The sequence below is a fragment of the Malus sylvestris genome, chromosome 12 (assembly GCF_916048215.2).
Source record: "Malus sylvestris chromosome 12, drMalSylv7.2, whole genome shotgun sequence".
Classification (NCBI taxonomy): domain Eukaryota; kingdom Viridiplantae; phylum Streptophyta; class Magnoliopsida; order Rosales; family Rosaceae; genus Malus; species Malus sylvestris.
In genome coordinates, this window is record NC_062271.1 from 3,622,500 (window position 1) to 3,640,180 (window position 17,681).

The window sequence follows — 17,681 nt, forward strand, 5'->3', positions numbered from 1 at the left end:
TGACAAATTCACCATGCTCCTTGTTCGCACGAGCCTAAAACTGCACGAACCAAAGCTCTTTGTCTGCAAGAGCCTAAACTGCAAGACACAACACTCTTCGCCTGCACGAGCTGAAACTGCAACACGGCACCAAACGCTCCTGGTTTGCACGAGCATAAAAGGCAACACCAACGCTCCTTGCCTGCACGAGCTGAAACTGCAACACGGCACCAAACGCTCCTGGTCTGCACGAGCATAAAAGGCAACACCAACGCTCCTTGCCTGCACGAGCTGAAACTGCAACACGGCACCAAACGCTCCTGGTTTGCACGAGCATAAAAGGCAACACCAACGCTCCTTGCCTGCACGAGCTGAAACTGCAACACAGCACCAAACGCTCCTTGCCTGCACGAGTTGAAACTGCAAACGGCACCACCAAAAGAAAATACAAAAAAAATATATCTATGTATTTGAACTACGTCATGACTTGATCCCTCCTCAACTGAGGGTACGTAGGCAACTTGAAACTTCAAAACTTCAAGTACAGTCACATCATCAACAAAAATACAAACACTTTGAAGAATAAAGAGCAAATCCAAAATACGAATACTTTATTTCTTTAAAGGAATGAGTTGGCAAGCGGCAAGGGCAAGTAGCAAGGCCGTCAACACCAGCTTTGTCACTCTGGCCACCATGCTTCAAACGACGAAGAAACTTCAATGATCGCCGTCAAACGACTAGCCGGCCATGAAGCTTGCCACCTTACATTTTGCCTCAAGCGCCACATAGCAAATCCCCGCTGTAGTCTCTTGCACAACCCCACACGGTAAAAGTGACGCGCTGAAAAGGCATAGATATATATATGTATATATGTGTGTGTTATGTTAAATAAGTAAATACATATGTTAGAATGTGTTATGTTAAATAAGTAAATACATATGTCATAATGTGTACTGTTTTAAAAAAAAAAAAAAAAAAAAAAAAAAAAAAAAAAGATACATGTTTTATGTATTTACAAAAAAAAAAAGAAGAAAAAAAAAACATATGTTTTATGTATTAATATATATATATATATATATATATATATATATATATATATATATAAAGGGCCTCAGAAGCAGCTCGTGTCCAAAACCAGATCAACCCAGGCCCGGCTGTCAAAGCCCAAGTCTCTCGCAGCTCTTTCTCCCTAGCGAGCTCAGCTCACATCCTCACTCGGCCCTAAGCCTCGTCTCCACCAATAGAAAGGGAGTAAGAGCCCGGGCCTCCTTTTATTTCACAGGCCCAGATGCCAAGACCAAACCCGGCAAGAAGCCCAAAAGACCTTGCGATCTTCCTCCCTGTCAGGATCCGACATTAAAGTCACCGTCGATCTCTCCTGATCATCGTCAATAGCTGCAATACCACCTCAGCAGATTTCGGTCATGGCATCAAAAGCTCTGCGACTCTTGCCAATCGGCGACGGCGACTCTGTACTGCCGCACCGACTCCGCCTTCCTCTGCGTCAACTGCGACTCCAAGATCCACGTGGCCTCGTGGCTGCTCCCGAACCCCAAGGCGGTGGAAAATCCAGATCCGAACTCGGGGCAGTGCTTGTTCCAGGAAATGGATCCGTATCTGGATCTGGACTACGGGCATATGGATCCGAAACTTGAAGAAGCTCAGGAGCAGAACAGCTGCGGCGCGGACGGCGTCGTTCTGGTGCAGAGCAAGAACATGCAGCCTCTGCTAGTTAACGACCAGAGCTTCGAACTTGACTTCTCCGCCGACGCAACCCGATTCCGGCAACCGCTTCTGGGGCCGAACCTTCTGCTCCCACGACTCTGTCGGAAAATTCTCCTGCCTCACAGCCGACTGCAGCTCAGGAAAATTGGAGTGCTCAGGCAACGGAGCCACCCCGCCCGCCACTCTCGCTGAATTCACACTCGACGGCTCCGGCGGGCTTGATTTCTACGCCGTCAGAACCACCGTCAGAGACCCTGACAACCACAAGAAGGTCTCCCACCTCACGGCACTACAAGAGTTGAGCCTTCAGCAACCACCTCCTCCTCGCCGCAGGCGACCGCCAGAGCCGCATCGCCCTCCTTGATCTCCGCCATTGATCCCGCCACCAGCGTCCATGAGCTGCTCGAATACCCCGCCTACACCAAATTCTCTTCCTCCTTCCCAACAATCGCGGAGAAGATGATCACTTTCCCTGATCTATCAGCTGGAAGCTCAGGAGGCTCAGTCTCTGATGCCAAACCAAATGCCTCTTCCTCTGGAGCGTCAACTGCCAAGGATCCATGCTTTCCACCTTCAAGTTCAGTCACTGGACTTGAAGGTTGTAACTTAGATTGGTGTCTCTGACTCGGCTTGAGGTTGTGACTTGGGTTGGTGCTGCATGATCCATGCTTTCCATCTTCATAACTCGGTCATTGGACTCGCAAATGATCCTGAAGCTTTTGCTGAACTAAGAGAGCGAAGATTGGCGCTGTTGACGGTGGCGAAGAAGCTTCGGAAGCGCTGTCAATCTGTCTCTCCCCTTGCAGAGGTGATGCAGCAGCAGTGCGAGGAAGGCAGTGGTGGTGCAGTAAAGGTACAGTGGTGCAGCAGCAAGCGAGATAGGGCAGCGTAGTTTTGTGCAATGCTTTGTGCAGTGAGGACGATAAGGTTGTGCAGCAAGGAAACAGCGCAGTGAAGATGCAAAACAGTGTGCGGTGCAGAAGCAATGGGGATGGTGCAGTGGAGATGCAGTGGACAGTGCAATGGCAAAGGCTATGCTGCGACGGTGCGACGGCGATGCTGTGCAGCAAGGAAACAGTGCAAGGACGACAAGGCAGTGCAGCAAGTTCAACAGGCAGTATAGATGGTAGTGCAGTGAAGATGCTGGCAGTGCGATGGGTGTACGGTGGCTGTGCTCAGTGGCAGTACAACGGGTGTGCAGTGGCTGTGCTCTGTGGTTGGGCTCAGTGGCTGTGCTCTGGATTCTAGCTGGATCCGACATCAAGGTCACCTTCGTGCTCTCCATGCGCCTTCATCCTTCCCTGCAAATTCCCCAGCCCATCATCGAAATTTATAAAAAAAAAATAATAATAGAAAATGGGATGGTGGATCAAAGATGGGGAACAGCCCCATGACAGATCAAAAGTTTCTGGTGGTGTATGGGCACCATGTGCAGAAAGAAAAAAAATTTTGCAAAAAATAAAAAAATGAAAAGTTTGATCTTTGGTGCGTCTGGCACCATGATTAAAGAAAAAATTGTTTGATATTTGGTGCTCTGGCACCATGTGCAAAAAAAATAAAACAGGAGAAAAGAAAGGAAAATATAAAAAAAAAATGGATGGTGCATCTGGCACCATGTGCACAGAAAAAAAAAAAAGCATTAAGAGAAATAAAAGTCCATTTTATTTATTTTTTTCTGGAAATTTTACATAAAATTGCATTCTACATACTTAAAAAAAAAATAATAATCAAATTTACAAGAGGGGATATTCAAGGACGATCAGGTGGCGCCTCACAACTCGGCAGAGCTCCAGGAAGAGAAGGCGCCGGAGGTTGACTGTTTGAAGCCTCAGCAGTCGGTACAGCCCCAGAAGACGAAGGTAAATGCTGCTGGAACAAACCCACAAACCTCCGATGATCAAGTAAGATCTGACCATCAGATTCCTGCATCTGGTCAATTTTCCTCTTCATGTTTGTGGCATAGTTGTGTGCAAGCTTGTGCAACTGTTTATTCTCATGCTTGAGCCCTCTGATCTCCTGTTTGAGACTCATCACTTCAGCCGCCAACGATTCAACTTGACGGGTTCGAGCAAATAGGCGTTGGGCCATGTTGGACACAGAACCCGCACACTGCACACTAAGAGCCAGGGACTCCTTAACAGCCAACTCATCAGACCGCCTGGAAAGTAGTCTGTTATCTTTGGGAGTGACAAGGTTCCGGGCCACCACCGCAGCGGTCATATCATTCTTCATCACCGAATCCCCAACAGTAAGAGGACCAGTAAGGGATATGAAGGATGGGCGCCATATGTTATCTGGAGAAGACGGGACTACCTCTTCACCAAGGTTCAAATCAAAACGACGGTCGGAGGGTCCAGACATTTTCAAAGTGTTGAAGGAAGAAGAGATCGGACAAATCAAGATCTTAGAAGTACAAGAGGGGAGTTTTCACAAGCGAAAATTCAAGTGTGTTTTGAAACGAACTGCATGCCTCTATAAAAAATCAGCACTCGACGGGATTTCAGAGATCGAAGAGGCGAGCTCAGAATTCGAAGAGGCCATTCAAAAATCGAAGAGGCAAGCTCAGAAATCGGAGAAGCATCTTGCTTTTCCAGACGTGTCGGCACCCGTCACACGCAAACTCAGCTTTGCGGAAATCACGGGTAATTTGTCGAAGCGCCAATCCCAGATATCGAAGAGGCGCCAGTCTTTTTCAGCCGAGTCATCACCTGTCATATGCACACTCAACTTTGCGCAAATCACGGGCAATTTGTCGAAGATTTTCGGTGAAGGAGAAAGCACGTGAAATTTTACTGTTCAATCACGCGTTAGTTGCCGACACGAGTGAAAGAATAGTACCTCTACAGGTATTAAAGAACTTCCTATAAACTGTCCACCTTCACCCTACATAGTAAGGCAGACATACATAACATTTCTTGATCTCTAAAAATGCTTTCCCAACGAAACCTCTCGAGTAATTCAGTGTTCCTTATTCCTTGGGGTACCTCTGCAAGCCAATGACTCCAAAGCAAAAGTATCTCATATCACCAGGGTAGAAAGCAAGAGTATCTCATATCATGGGTTCTCCCTGTCCTTTCCTTTGTCCTTGTTCTTACCTACAAAGACAAGGATAAAGAAAACAATATGCCGGAACTTCCACTCAAACTCGGGTAAGGAACCGACTGCTTGGAACCCTTCCATGATTGCCTACCTAGCACTGCTCTCGAGTACTCACCTTCCACTGCTGCTGTACTTTCAAAGAAGCTGCCACATCTGCTTGGAGGACAGATAAGGCAAGTGAAAATGATACCTTGCAGCATGTGGAGACAAGGTGCAGAAGGAACAAGCAGAGAAGAATGCGGTCTGCACGATCAACTCAGCAGAAGGAGTCCGAACTGAGGAACTCGAGAAGCTGCCACATCTGCCTAAAGAAACAAGCAGAGAAGAATGCAGCATGCACAGTCAACTCAGCAGAAAGAGTCTGAGATGAAGAACTCGAGAAGATGCCGCATCTGCCTGAGGACGGTGAACTCGTTTTGACCCTCAAATTCTTGGGTCGACTTACTAGGCGTTGTGGGCTGCACGTGCCGATTCACCACCCTTGAATCAAATCCTTAAAGACCAAGTCACCAATTGGAAGAGGAGCCCATCAATCTCGAAGATCATACCGTTGACCAAACTACTCAGGTGTGAATTAGAAAGATTGAACAAAGCAACAAGTCGTCACCTTCACCTCGTGCCTGCTTGCCGTGTGTTCGAGTCAGCCTTCAAGAATCAAGCCTCAACGGCCCTTGAAGAAGCTTCCAGCCAAATTCAAAATCAAGCTTCGACGGCCCTGGAAGAAATCGCAAGTCCGATTCAAGATTAAGTGTCTACCACCCTTGAATCAAAAAACCTAGTTCAAGAATAAGCTGTGGAAAATCAACAATTGGAGGAATCTAGAAAATCCTTCAACCCAGTTCAAGATCAAAGCTGTGGAAAGTCAACAAAGCGCAACAAAATACGTGTCGATTCACCCACTACCAAAGCCAAAGATCATCTACCACATGAAGCTCCTTGTGGTCCAATTTCAACCTTCAAGATCAAGCCTCGACGGCCCTTGAAGAAATTTCAAACAACAATTCAAGATCAAGCCTCAACGGCCCTTGAAGAAATCTCAAGCCCAATTCAAGATCAAGCCTCAACGGCCCTTAAAGAAATCTCCAGCCCAATTCAAGATCAAGCCTCGACGGCCCTTGGATCGACATCTACAGTAAGGGACTTCAAAACGCATCTCCTACACGTGACAAGCACATGTATACGACGTGCCTTGAAGTGGGGGCATTTGTAGACATCGAAATTTCGTAAATAAATGCTGACCAATAAATCAAAGTGTCAACGCTCATGTATTACATAAATTTTACACGTAGCGCGTGACTCAACGAAAATTGAAATGAGTTGGAAAAGTCATCAAATAGGACACATGTCAACACCTGGCAGAAACGACTTATTTCATCTGGGATATTATATTCAAAATTAGGCATTGGAAAATTCTATAAATACAAGCCCATTTCATTCATTTAAAAAAAAATTCATATTACACCTTGAAGCTCTGAAGCTCTGAAACTCCGAAGCTCTCAAGCATCCAGGTTCCCGAAGAATCAAGAAAGCCTTCTTCGTTCTTCGTTCATCGTTCCTCCAAGATCAAGCCCCGACGGCCCTTGAAGAAAGTGTTCTTCGTTCATCGTTCTTCCAAGATCAAGCCCCGACGGCCCTTGGATCAACCATCCACCAATTCAAGATCAAGCCCCAACGGCCCTTGAAGAAAGCACCATCGTTCATCATCCGTTCATCCAAGATCAAGCCCCAACGGCCCTTTGGATCAACAACGTCGACAAATCCACGCATCCAACCGTTCTTCAAGATCAAGCCCAAAAGCCCTTGAATATCCGTTCATCACTGTTCTTCAAGATCAAGCCCAAAAGCCCTTGGAGATCCGTTCATCACTGTTCTTCAAAGATCAAGCCCAAAAGCCCATTTGAAGATCCACTCAAATCCACCTTCAAGATCAAGTCCACGGCCCTTGAAGAACGTTCATCCTTAGATCAAGCCCAACGGCCCTTTGGATCAATCGCACATCCACAAATACACACCTTACGGAGATCGAATCAGAGGATCAAAATAGAGAGAGATTGTAACCCAAAATCATCAAATACAAATATTTGTTTGTGCACGTTGTTCTTGTCTCTTTCGTTTCAGGAATTTTCCGTGTTCACAGTATTATATTGAATTAATATACCTAAATGTCAATACCGAAATGTATGTACCTAAATGTCAATACCGAAAATGTATGTACCTAAATATCAATACCAAAATATAATAATTGAATTAATGTACCTAAAAGTCAATACTCAGATGTGTGTACCAAAATGTACATAACGAAATACATTATATTGACCGAAATGCATTATATTGAATCAATGTAACTACATGTTTATACCGATAGATATACCAAAATATTCAAATGTATTAATGTACCTAAATAAAGAACATACAAAATTGTTATTGGAATATATATTATAAAAAAATTAGTTGCCTAAATGTAGACATTAAAATATATTATGATGAATGAAATAAAAATTTAATTTAAATGTAATTAATACATTAAAATAAAAATAAAAGGATAAAATAAAACATCAAAATACAACTAATAAATGATATGATCAAAATGTGCTAGGGACTAAAATTGGATTTTAATCTTACATATGGTTATAATCTAAAACTCATCTTTTTTAAGGATTAAAATGAAGTTTTCTATAAAATAAAATAGTTCACTAAATACGAATATGGTTCGTATAACTCAATTAAACTCCATTGCTTTATACGCTTCTCTTAACTCTTCATTTTAAGTTTACTTCACACAACTCTTAATCTTAAGTTTACTTCACACAACTCCTTATCTTAAGTTTACTTCACACAACTCTTATTTTAAAGATTTATCATCATAAGCAACGTCGCAACAAATTCGTACTATTTTTTGAAATATTTATTGGACTTTAATAAATTTACAATCATAGTTTTGAGGAAAACAAAATACTTAAAACTAAAAGTAGTTATACGTATCCATACGTGACAAAATCTTTTTTGTCACGTATGCATTTGCATACGGATAGACTTAATGAATTTACAATGACATTTTTGAATGTTTCACCATACTCTTATTCTTCTTCGATTATATACATAGATTATTATTTTAGACGATTTTGTAATAAATTGAAATTTAAATGGATAATGGGATGAATTTCAATTATCCGAACTGTCTATTCTTCAAGTTGCACTCTATATATCATTCTTGCAAAATATTAACTAAATCGAAAATGCTTGAGACATCTAATTGAGTTCAAAGAAATTGATGAATATTATGTTCAAATAAATTTTGAAATTTCATTATGTCAATCAAATGAGTAAATAGTTTCGGATTAAATAATCTATGAATGAAAACAGTTCGAATCGTTAAAATCTGATGCATAACAGCCCCACAACTAGTCTCATTTTTACCTAAAAAATAGAAATTCTTTTAAACAAAGACTATGTTACTTCTTTCTAAACGCTCATCCCTCCGTTTATTTATCTTTCTTTTCATTTTAATTTAGTGGAATTCTCTGTTCTTAATTGTTAAAACAAAATATCAAACAGAAAAACCAAATTTTATTTTATTTATTTATTTATTTTTAAAGTAGAACAACGGATGACAAGACACAGTTATAAATAAGCAAAGTCGAACACATGCCTACGCCTTGGTGACTGGGTACCGACATTGACGACGATTCCCGAGAAGTCCCTTCCTCCTCACAGAATTTCGCATAAAATCGTAAGGAGGCGTCCATCGCAAGAAATCCTCTAATTTTTCTTTTTCTTTTAAAATCCACACCTCTGTTCGTCTCTCATATATTAATCTAATCTAATCCTGTTGTGGATTAACAACTTAACTGCCCAAAACTCCATAGTGTGTGTATATATATATATATATATATATATATATAGCAATCGATACATAGACAAAGATAGAACATATTAGAAACTTGGCAATTTCTTCCCGTCTCAAACTCCCTGCGAATTTGTGTGTGTGTGTGTGTCTCTCTCTTGTTTCTCTCTCCTCAAAACACATTTTCCTTCACAGAACCAGAGATAAAATAAAACCCCATTTCTCCTCAAAGAATATTATTAATCCCTTCCTTCTTGCTGGTTAGTTGGAACTCCTCGCATGGTGGGCAATTTTGGTTCTGGCTCTCCGCCCGGACTCTCATTTTTTCCTTTTGGACTCCTTCTCAACGAGAAGGTAACTCGATCAATCATCGCTTGTCCGTCTCTCTGAAATCTTGAAATTCTCTTTTCTTTCGGGCTTCCAAGTAACGCAATTTCGGGGTCGAATTTATAATTTAGTTTCGCGTTGCAGGGATATAATTTGTGTGTGGTGGTATTTGATGTGAAGGAATCAAAAGATGTTGGGAAGCTTGCTTACCAGAATTCTTATGTATGTTAATGTTCTGTCATTAATGTTAATCCAGTTTTTGAATCTTGATCTTCGACTTTACCTTTGATTTTGTATTTGGGTTGTTTTTTTTAATATTGGTTTTGTTGGTTGGGGGTGTGTAGATTGTCTCTTGGGTATGCATACCCAGCATTTGAGTGTTATAAAACCGTGGAGAAGAACAGAGTTGAGATTGAAGAACTCCGCTTTTGGTGTCAATATTGGTACGTAAACACCCTCTCTACATCAATGTGACGGTATTTCCAACCAATCATGCGACGTTATGTGAGAAAGTTATAACACGTAATGATGCGTGATAGGTTTGAGATACCACCACATTAACGTCCCCAGGTCTTTCCCCATATGGGGTTATCTTCTTGGTAGCAATTCAACCAATAATTTGTGTAATGGTTGTTTAAATGGTGTCATTAACTTTGGATAATAACATGTCCAAAGTCCAATTGAATATGCAATAACGACATGTCGTTTTTACAGGATAATTGTGGCAATGCTTACAGTTCTTGAGAGGGTTGGAGATGTATTCATCTCATGGTACAAGTCACTCTCTAACTATAAACTCATTTTTCATCATTTCAGCATTCATTTGTAATATTGTGACCCATATTAAGTTACTCTTGTGAAAAAAATGTGAAGGTTGCCCATGTATGGTGAGGGGAAGGTGGCCCTTTTCATCTACCTATGGTATCCAAAGACCCAGGTAAGAAACCCATATTTCGAGCGGTTGATCAAATTCACGTAACGTTGCCCTAGATTTATGTTGGCAGACTGTGAATTAGAAAATAACCAAACATACATTCCGTCAACAGTCAAGCAACACTTAACCTAATTAGTGATCTATATTCACAGTTGACAACATATCCTGTTATACAAATATTCAGTTTGATTCATTGGAATACCATTTGAAATGTGCATATATTTGCGCTAGACTTACATTTGTCCGTCAGCATTTAGAATCCGCATGGACAGTCTGACAACATAAACACGGTTGTACAAATTTTCAATTGATTCATTGGAATGACATTTGAAATGTGGTTGTAGGGAACTGGGTTTGTGTACAAGACCTTCCTGAGGCCATATGTAGCAAAGCATGAGACAGACATAGACAGGAAGTTGCTTGAGATGAGAGCAAGAGCCTGGGATTTGACTGTTTTCTACTGGCAGAACTGCGCCCAATACGGCCACACTGCTTTCCTCCAAGCCCTTCAGTACTTGGCTGCTAACTCCACAAACTTCGCCGCCAAAACCACCACCGAGGTAGGCCACATTTACAATGCAATACACTTCTCGGGTTTTTCTAGCATCGATCGAAGTATAGTATGCATCAGAATCCTTGATCGCGCATCCAATCGTTCATTCACCTGGTTCATGTATGCCATGTGAGCAAGAAACAATTTCTCTCGTGCACAAAAACGAAGATTTGTTTTTCTGGGAAAGGGGTTACTGAAAATTCATTGTTTTTGTTTGATTGATTTTTTGAACCAACCTCACAGTCGCAGACATTCGATGATGATCAGCAGGATGCCACAGCGCCAGCACAGCAGCGGCCAAACGTGCCGCTTCGCAAACCGAGCGGAAAGAACAAGTGGCCGCCAGAATCCCCACCAGCAACACCCAATGGCAGAGCCGCCACAGTCAACCGGCGCCATGTCTGAGCCTCCGAGGTCCCCAAAGGTGGTTCAGTCCCGACATCAAACAGATGGTGGGCGGGTTGACGAGCTGACCGAGAAGCTCCGGCTCAGGCCTTCCAAGCCAATCCAGTGACAGATTAGAATGTGATCACAAAAGAAAAACAAAAAAGGAGAAACAGAAATTGTACAAATCCCAGAAACAGCAATCGATTGATTGATTGATCGAACTCTGAATTCGTATATAAATTCAAATTCTTTCATTCAATTTTGTTTCCTTTTGAGTAAAAAAATTATAATATATACAGATGACAAAAAGTGGGAGATTGTGTTAGGTGGCGAGTCCGATGCAGCGGAGTGTGCGGCGGAGGGCTTGGGAGAGGAAGGGGACGACGCAGTGGGTGAAGAAGGAGAGGCAGGGGGAGAGCTTGAGGCAGAGGCGGCGGAGGAAGTTTGGGCCAGATGGGCCGGAGGTGGAGGACATGGGCTGGAGGTAGGCCCAGGCGGCCTGCTTAACGAGGCGGTTGCGAATGGAGATTTCGTAGCCGGAGTTGTTGGCGGAGGCAACGGTGGGGGAATTCACGGCGGCGGAGGAGGGGAGCAGGTCTCTGAGAGAAGTGTAGGATTTGGAGCTCTTGAGGGAGAGGAGCTCCAGGTCCAGTTGGAGTGGCTCTGGGCCCGAAACGCAGCCGTTTTGGGCGGGGAGGCTGGAGTTGTGGAGGCGCTGGAGCTTGGTAGATGAGGTAGGAGTGGTGGTGGCGGAAAGCAGGCTGAGTTTGGCGGGGACCACCACGGATGTGCAGATAGAGTTTCTGCCGCGGAGCTTCCCCGACGAGAGTAGTGGGGTCGCCGGGTGTGGGCTGAGTACGGTTGAATCGTCCATAGTAGAGCAGCTGAAAGCAAAGCGGAAGAACAAAATGTGTGAGAGAGAGAGCGAGGGTGGAACGTGAAACGCGGTTTGGGTTCACGGCGGTTGCGTTTTGGCAATAATTGGCCTAAAACAAACGTCGTTTTTGTCTTCACGCGCAAAACAAACACTCTTCTTTTTTGTTTTTGAAAAATTGTCGTTTGCGGCCCGCCACCCGGACGAGCCTGCGCTGCGCTCAATTTATCCCCTTTTTTTTTGGACTGGTGGTTAGCCCGCGTCTCTGATAACGGGAATATTTCGACTAAAAAAAGGGGAAAATGAACCATATAAATTAAATGGATAATGCGAGTTAAATAAAAATTTTGTACCAAATTTTTAAACCAACTAATATGTTATAAAAAAATATGTACGTTAATCAATAATTCAATCATCAACAATTATAACATTACCTACGTTACAAGGGAAGTGAGTGCATTTCAAAATAATTTATATTAACATCGGAGAATTTGAACTTGAAACTTCAAGCTGAGAACACACGAGTGTAGTCAACAACTAAACTCAATTATATGATGGAAGTGACGCTTATAAACTTATGGAACAATTCTTATACGTACAAGGCGTCCATTATTTTTCTACAAGGAACTAAACCTTAAATAACACTAGCGGATATCATTTCAGTAGCACAACATTTCGCTATGCTATTGATAAACGTCGTACGCATATAATTTCTAAATAATGGAGTATACCAAGAGAGTTGATAAAAGATGTTGGCAATTGTATATGTTTTAGCCGTCTAACATTAAAATCAGATAGAACTCAGGACTAGAAAACCTTTGCTGCCTTAACAATATCCGGCACGCCAGTCCTCTGCGACATGTTTAAAATCACAGCATTTACAGACAAGGATTCCAAACAGAACCCCCTCATGGTGTGTGCATACATTAATGAATGAGCATGCATCATACAGCCAGATTCAGCATTACTATTCTCCCGTATGTAGAGTCGCCTACCATTATTGGACGTGCCATCCCTCAATGTTTCGCTCCTTGCTGAATATCCGCAGCTTCTACAGTTTTACGATGAACTCTTTATTCCTACAACAGGGGTCAAGGACATACTGAACTGTACAGTATAACAATAGTTCCCAGCTAGTCATCCGTCAGCTTCTTCCAAATGCCTCGCCCGTGTTGCATCTCCTAGCAATACTTGACACAGATGGAAGACCACTGATGGTAGATGCACGAAATTTCTACAGATACCCCGTTACACAAACGAAGATTCACCTTTGAGCAAAGTTAACTGCATGAGATGGGACTTCAACAACCCTAGATGGCGGAGTTTGTGGCCTTGGTGTACTAACATCAGTCACTCCAAAGTCAGCATGAAGAATGTCTGTCCCATTCCATCCAACACCAGCTATGGTTGTCATAGTGAAGGAATTGATCATTCACACAGAGAAACAATAATTTAATTGAAAAGAAAACCGCAAGAGTGGGAAGAGAGTGAAAAGAAAAAGGGGGAACAATTTTGAAAAAGGATACAATCCGTCCTCCACATATCTGTAATGCTAACTTCGGCATCAGACAAAAGCCAGTAGTCTGCATCATTCTGTAACAATAACAAAAAAGATATATAGTATTAGCAAGAAACTAAACATTATGTCAATGTATATGTTGTTGAGAGTATACATGGTTCTGAAAAATCTTTTACAAGAGCATATGGAACTCTGTGTGCTCTATTTTTCTGGCAGAGGTTGCAAGCATATAGCTCAAATCCATAGGTAACTGAAAGGTCGGACAAAAGTATCCACATAACAAGTCTTACTATATTTTGCACAGCTTTCCGATATCATCATACAAACAAATAAAAATGCACATCTTATGTTGCACCTTCACATCAATTAGGTGATAAGTAGTCCAGTTAACAAGCTTCAAATCTGAGACTTATATGCAAGCTACACTAAAACGCTTATCGTTTTCAAAAGTTGACTTTCAGTGTTGGAAATGATGTTTTTCTCTTTTACCTTTGCAGCTAAGAAAACATATCAGTCAGAACAACTATACTTACATCAACATCAGAAGGAACGATCTTCATCATTCCCCCAGCAAACTCCTGAGAAGCGTTTAAATCAGAGCACGTGTGATGAGCCTGTTGCAGCCAAGGCTCAATTTCCTTCCCACTGCTTTCAACAGTTACCACTTCTGTTATTGGGTGTTCACTGGACCCAGAACCAGAAGCCATTGGGCAGCTCACAGGTGGCTCAGCTCCATGCACATCCTCAAACTTTTCCTCAAATTGACTAAACACCAAATAATACACACAACACAACAAACAAGTAAATAAATACAAACCAACACGGATATTCTTATCATCAATAATCCACAAAACATGCAAAACAAAAAGGGAGAGTACCCTACTCAAATGTATAAAGATATTTCGTTCACAAAAGAAGAAAAAGGAAACAATACCTGACAAGGTAGACATCAATGGGTCCCATTGTGCTTCTAAGTATTATCCTGTATCTCCTCTGTAGATAGTCAACAGCCTGGTGCATATTGAAGGAAGAACTCAATATTAATTAAAGAGAGAATGCATATAAAACATGTACCTTCTAAGAGAAATTTATGTTTGACTTACTTCATCAGGATCTGGGACTTCCAAGGTGGTTCCATGTGGAGCTTTGATTGCTATCAGGGTTTCATTCTGGAAAAGAAAAGGCGCAATTAACATAATGGAAAACACTAAACCATCGTCGAAATCAGTGTTAGAAGTGATGCATGGAACACACGTGGAAGCAAGGTAGGCCCTTAATGTCATCTTCAGTCACAAAAAGCCACCTAGAGTAAGAGTTGAAGATAAGAACGTATTTGTATACATAGAAGCAAGTGATTAACAATATAAACATAAAGAAGAAGGACAAAAATTATCTGAAAAAGTTAATGGACTAGACATTACTTTCGGTTGTTTTCATCTTCGCTCAAATCCCTCAACTTTTCTTGCATCTCTCTGCACAAGGGTGAAGGCGTCAGCACTTTTCAATAGTTTCAAAACGGTGAAGTTGAATTCCAAAAAGAAAATTAATTGCATATACCTTATTCGGTCATCTAATCTGCGCTCTTGTAAGGATAGATTTTCAACTTCTGCCTGCAGGATATACCACAACTTAGGCTTTTATCTTCCTTCACAAAGCTACTAAATTGTCAAAGTATTTTTTTAACACCATGCTTTTCATAGCAATCTAGACAGATGAAATTGTTAATCTCTAAATAAAGAAACATTATGTGAACATGTGAACATGAGTTCAGCAATTTTGTGTACTACAGACAATCCATGCTCATGACAATCCAAAGGACAATAAAATTAATAAATAAATAGGTTCCTGAACTTTGCATTACAAGAACTTGCAACATTGAAATACCTGTAATATAGAGAGATCACCATCCAACTCTCCTGGCATTGAAGCATCAAATCCCCTAATCAATCATTTAACACATCCTTGAGTAAGTTTCCATGTGTTCCAAATCTTATTAGAACTTGAAAATTAAAGGAAATTTAAGAATAAACTATCAAAGATTACTTCCAACGTATCCTGTTCTTCAGCTTCTTTTCAATGAGACCTATTCCTTCCAAAACATTTGTAATGTCATATATCCGCCTCTTCTGAACCTGTGTCATTTGTAAAACCATCAATCAGTACACCACCAAATACAGATAATTTGTGTTGGTGTGTATGTATTACAGATAATTTGTGTTAGTGTGTACGTATATACACTCTGACAGAAAATGATTACCTCCAAAGTTTCCGCTGCTTTGTTTAGATCAAGAATTCCATCCTCTGCACGCTTAATCAAATTGATGAACTTTTTTGTCAACAGACCTGGAAAATTTGAGCACAGTTATCTCCAAGTGACACCATATGGCAGCCTTGTGAACTCTAAAAACCACAAATGTCAAAGAGAAGAAAACTCATGCTCAGATTACCTAAGGAACTGTCATAACGACAGCTTCCGGCTGGAGTAGAAGGGGAACCTGCATGTTGACAGAAGCTATCCAATAAGATTCTCAATATGAACGGAACAAGATAGTCGAGAATTCTATTTGTTTTTATCCAGGGAGAAAGAAGACTTTGTTATTATCAACGATGCTATGCAGCCTCTTTCACGTGGACAGCTGCATCTGAAGCTCATCTTAGTGATTCATTCAAGTTAGGCCAAAAATGGTAGAGATCAAGCAAAAATTGAAGAGACAAGAAGACTCACCAACATTTGACACAGGAGTCTGAGGTCCAGATCTACCTCCCTTGGAAGCCTTTGACCTATTGTTTACCCTTCCCCCTTTTGTAGACATTGGAGGAGTCTGAAGGGGAGTCTGAATAATATTAGTATTTCCAGGACTGCAGGTCCAATCACTGTACTCAACTTCATTGGTGTCCTTCCGAGTAAGTTGCTGAAAAACAGCAGCAAAGTTAAAGAATTCTTATTAAAAATTAGGCATATGGCGACTTAGCAACCATACTAGTTAAAATATGCTACATAATGAACTATATATCGACGAGATGAACACTGCAAATCAATCTAGATGAAATGGAGGACGGAGAGTGGAACCGCTAGTCATTATACCCAATTACACTTTTATAATATTAATTTACACACCCAATGAAGAAACCAACACATGCCACGAGAAACAATTGATTCTAAAAAGGAGCCAAATACTACAACTTGAAAGTCTACTTTCAAATCAGTACCTTCACTCCAGATTAGGCAACACAGTTAAGTGTGATGCACATCAACACCATATCATTTCTCAGTCCTCCCCTCATCGCCGACCTTTATCACAATACTTCACCTTGACAAGTTGCATTATGCACTAGACTTACAATTGTCGGCTTTTTTTCCGGTTACAACTAACAATTGCAATTTTGGTTAGCCAAGCTTGCAAATTTACAACATAAGTATAAATATTTTCAGAAGTCCACCAAATTACAAAATATCTTAAGAAGCACTATCTTAGTAGTAAGTGAACAATATTAGCTTATGACCTAAAAATAACATGTATGAGCTAATCCAAATCTTCTAATTACAAATTGTTCCCAATCTCATACAAAACCCTAAACAACAAAACCAATCAGAATCACCAGAATTACCCTCAATTCTTTGAACAATTACAACGCAATTCACCCAAACAAACCAACGCAGTGAGATTAACACACAGATATCCATGGAAATGACAACAACTCACAGGAGATCGAACATAAATAGCTTCAGGTTCTTGGTCTCCAGCTCTGCGAGCACCGCCGGCGAATCGGTGGTAATTGTCGGGAGGGAACGGCTGCGGCTTCATGGACTCGAACGCGAGGTGACGCCTCAACGGCGGCAGGATCTGGGCGCCGCCGCCTGTGGGTGCCGTCGCCGGCGCTGGTTGGCGGTTGGGAGCTTGAGCGCAGCCGGACATAGAGGGATCGACCGGCTCGAACTAGCGGCGGTCTCCGTTTACCGAGAGACGATCGGAGAAGGAGAGAGGTGGATCTTTAGGTTTTGGGGAATCGGAGAGAATCTGAGCGAGGGCGGGGGTTTAGGGTTTATGGGGAGGCGAAATGGGATCGAGAGGGGTAGAGAGAGAAAGAGAGAGAGGGGGGGTTAGAGAGAGAAAGTGAGGGTTAGAGAGGGAAAGTGAGTTGTGGGAGTTAGGGGAAGAGCTAGCAGAAAACGAGGGAAGGGAGGGAATTTTTTGTTTCGGACAGATGTGGAGGGAACACGGCGAAAAATATTAATTTGTCAACTTTTTTTCCTATTTTCCACCCCTGAAACTTGTGTATTTCTGTTCTGACCCTGCGAGAATGGAAACCTTTCTTTTTATTGTTTTTTTTTTTGTCAAACGTTTGATTTTGTTAGATTAAATGTTAGATTAGTTATCGACAGGATTTGAACCCACACCATTATATAAAAACTCAACTTCTTTCTACTGTTGTAAAATG

At 41.7% G+C, this 17,681-nt stretch overlaps 3 protein-coding genes across 4 annotated transcripts; 1 reads left to right on the top strand and 2 right to left on the bottom strand.

Moving 5' to 3' along the window:
* Positions 1 to 8,448: 8,448 nt before the first annotated feature.
* Positions 8,449 to 11,107, top strand: LOC126592736 (putative HVA22-like protein g). Of its 2 annotated transcripts, XM_050258508.1 has the most exons (8): positions 8,449 to 8,533; positions 8,913 to 9,001; positions 9,119 to 9,196; positions 9,319 to 9,417; positions 9,689 to 9,745; positions 9,848 to 9,911; positions 10,253 to 10,468; positions 10,705 to 11,107. In XM_050258508.1, exons 3-8 carry the CDS (start codon positions 9,165 to 9,167, stop codon positions 10,864 to 10,866), a joined length of 630 nt encoding a protein of 209 aa, XP_050114465.1. In that variant the 5' UTR covers positions 8,449 to 8,533; positions 8,913 to 9,001; positions 9,119 to 9,164; the 3' UTR covers positions 10,867 to 11,107. The 2 variants fall into 2 exon arrangements, with proteins under 2 accessions (XP_050114465.1, XP_050114464.1); XM_050258507.1 differs by lacking the exon at positions 8,449 to 8,533 and having other exon boundaries at positions 8,665 to 9,001.
* On the bottom strand, positions 10,075 to 11,919 carry LOC126592737 (uncharacterized). Its single transcript, XM_050258509.1, has 2 exons — positions 10,698 to 11,919; positions 10,075 to 10,572 (listed from the first exon to the last, which is right to left on the bottom strand). The coding sequence occupies exon 1, from the start codon at positions 11,720 to 11,722 to the stop codon at positions 11,171 to 11,173; it is 552 nt and encodes a 183-aa protein (XP_050114466.1). The 5' UTR covers positions 11,723 to 11,919; the 3' UTR covers positions 10,075 to 10,572; positions 10,698 to 11,170.
* A 542-nt stretch (positions 11,920 to 12,461) lies between these two features.
* LOC126592738 (transcription factor E2FA-like) lies at positions 12,462 to 17,442 on the bottom strand. The gene is made up of 14 exons (XM_050258510.1): positions 16,946 to 17,442; positions 15,967 to 16,153; positions 15,689 to 15,736; positions 15,499 to 15,584; positions 15,285 to 15,373; positions 15,126 to 15,180; positions 14,799 to 14,851; positions 14,663 to 14,713; positions 14,496 to 14,544; positions 14,345 to 14,410; positions 14,176 to 14,252; positions 13,775 to 14,006; positions 13,249 to 13,315; positions 12,462 to 13,123 (listed from the first exon to the last, which is right to left on the bottom strand). Exons 1-14 carry the CDS (start codon positions 17,156 to 17,158, stop codon positions 12,987 to 12,989), a joined length of 1,410 nt encoding a protein of 469 aa, XP_050114467.1. The 5' UTR covers positions 17,159 to 17,442; the 3' UTR covers positions 12,462 to 12,986.
* Between the last annotated feature and the right edge of the window lie 239 nt (positions 17,443 to 17,681).

Excerpts from the sequence above, each read along its gene's own strand:
- LOC126592736 (XM_050258508.1), top strand. The coding sequence starts at position 9,165 with ATGTTGGGAAGCTTGCTTACCAGAATTCTTAT. Across the intron at positions 9,418-9,688 it reads CGCTTTTGGTGTCAATATTG|GATAATTGTGGCAATGCTTA; the intron begins GTACGTAAACAC and ends TCGTTTTTACAG. Across the intron at positions 9,746-9,847 it reads GGAGATGTATTCATCTCATG|GTTGCCCATGTATGGTGAGG; the intron begins GTACAAGTCACT and ends AAAAATGTGAAG.
- LOC126592737 (XM_050258509.1), bottom strand. The coding sequence starts at position 11,722 with ATGGACGATTCAACCGTACTCAGCCCACACCCGGCGACCCCACTACTC.
- LOC126592738 (XM_050258510.1), bottom strand. The coding sequence starts at position 17,158 with ATGTCCGGCTGCGCTCAAGCTCCCAACCGCCAACCAGCGCCGGCGACG. Across the intron at positions 15,181-15,284 it reads AAGAACAGGATACGTTGGAA|GGGATTTGATGCTTCAATGC; the intron begins GTAATCTTTGAT and ends ATGATTGATTAG. Across the intron at positions 14,714-14,798 it reads AGATTAGATGACCGAATAAG|AGAGATGCAAGAAAAGTTGA; the intron begins GTATATGCAATT and ends ACCCTTGTGCAG.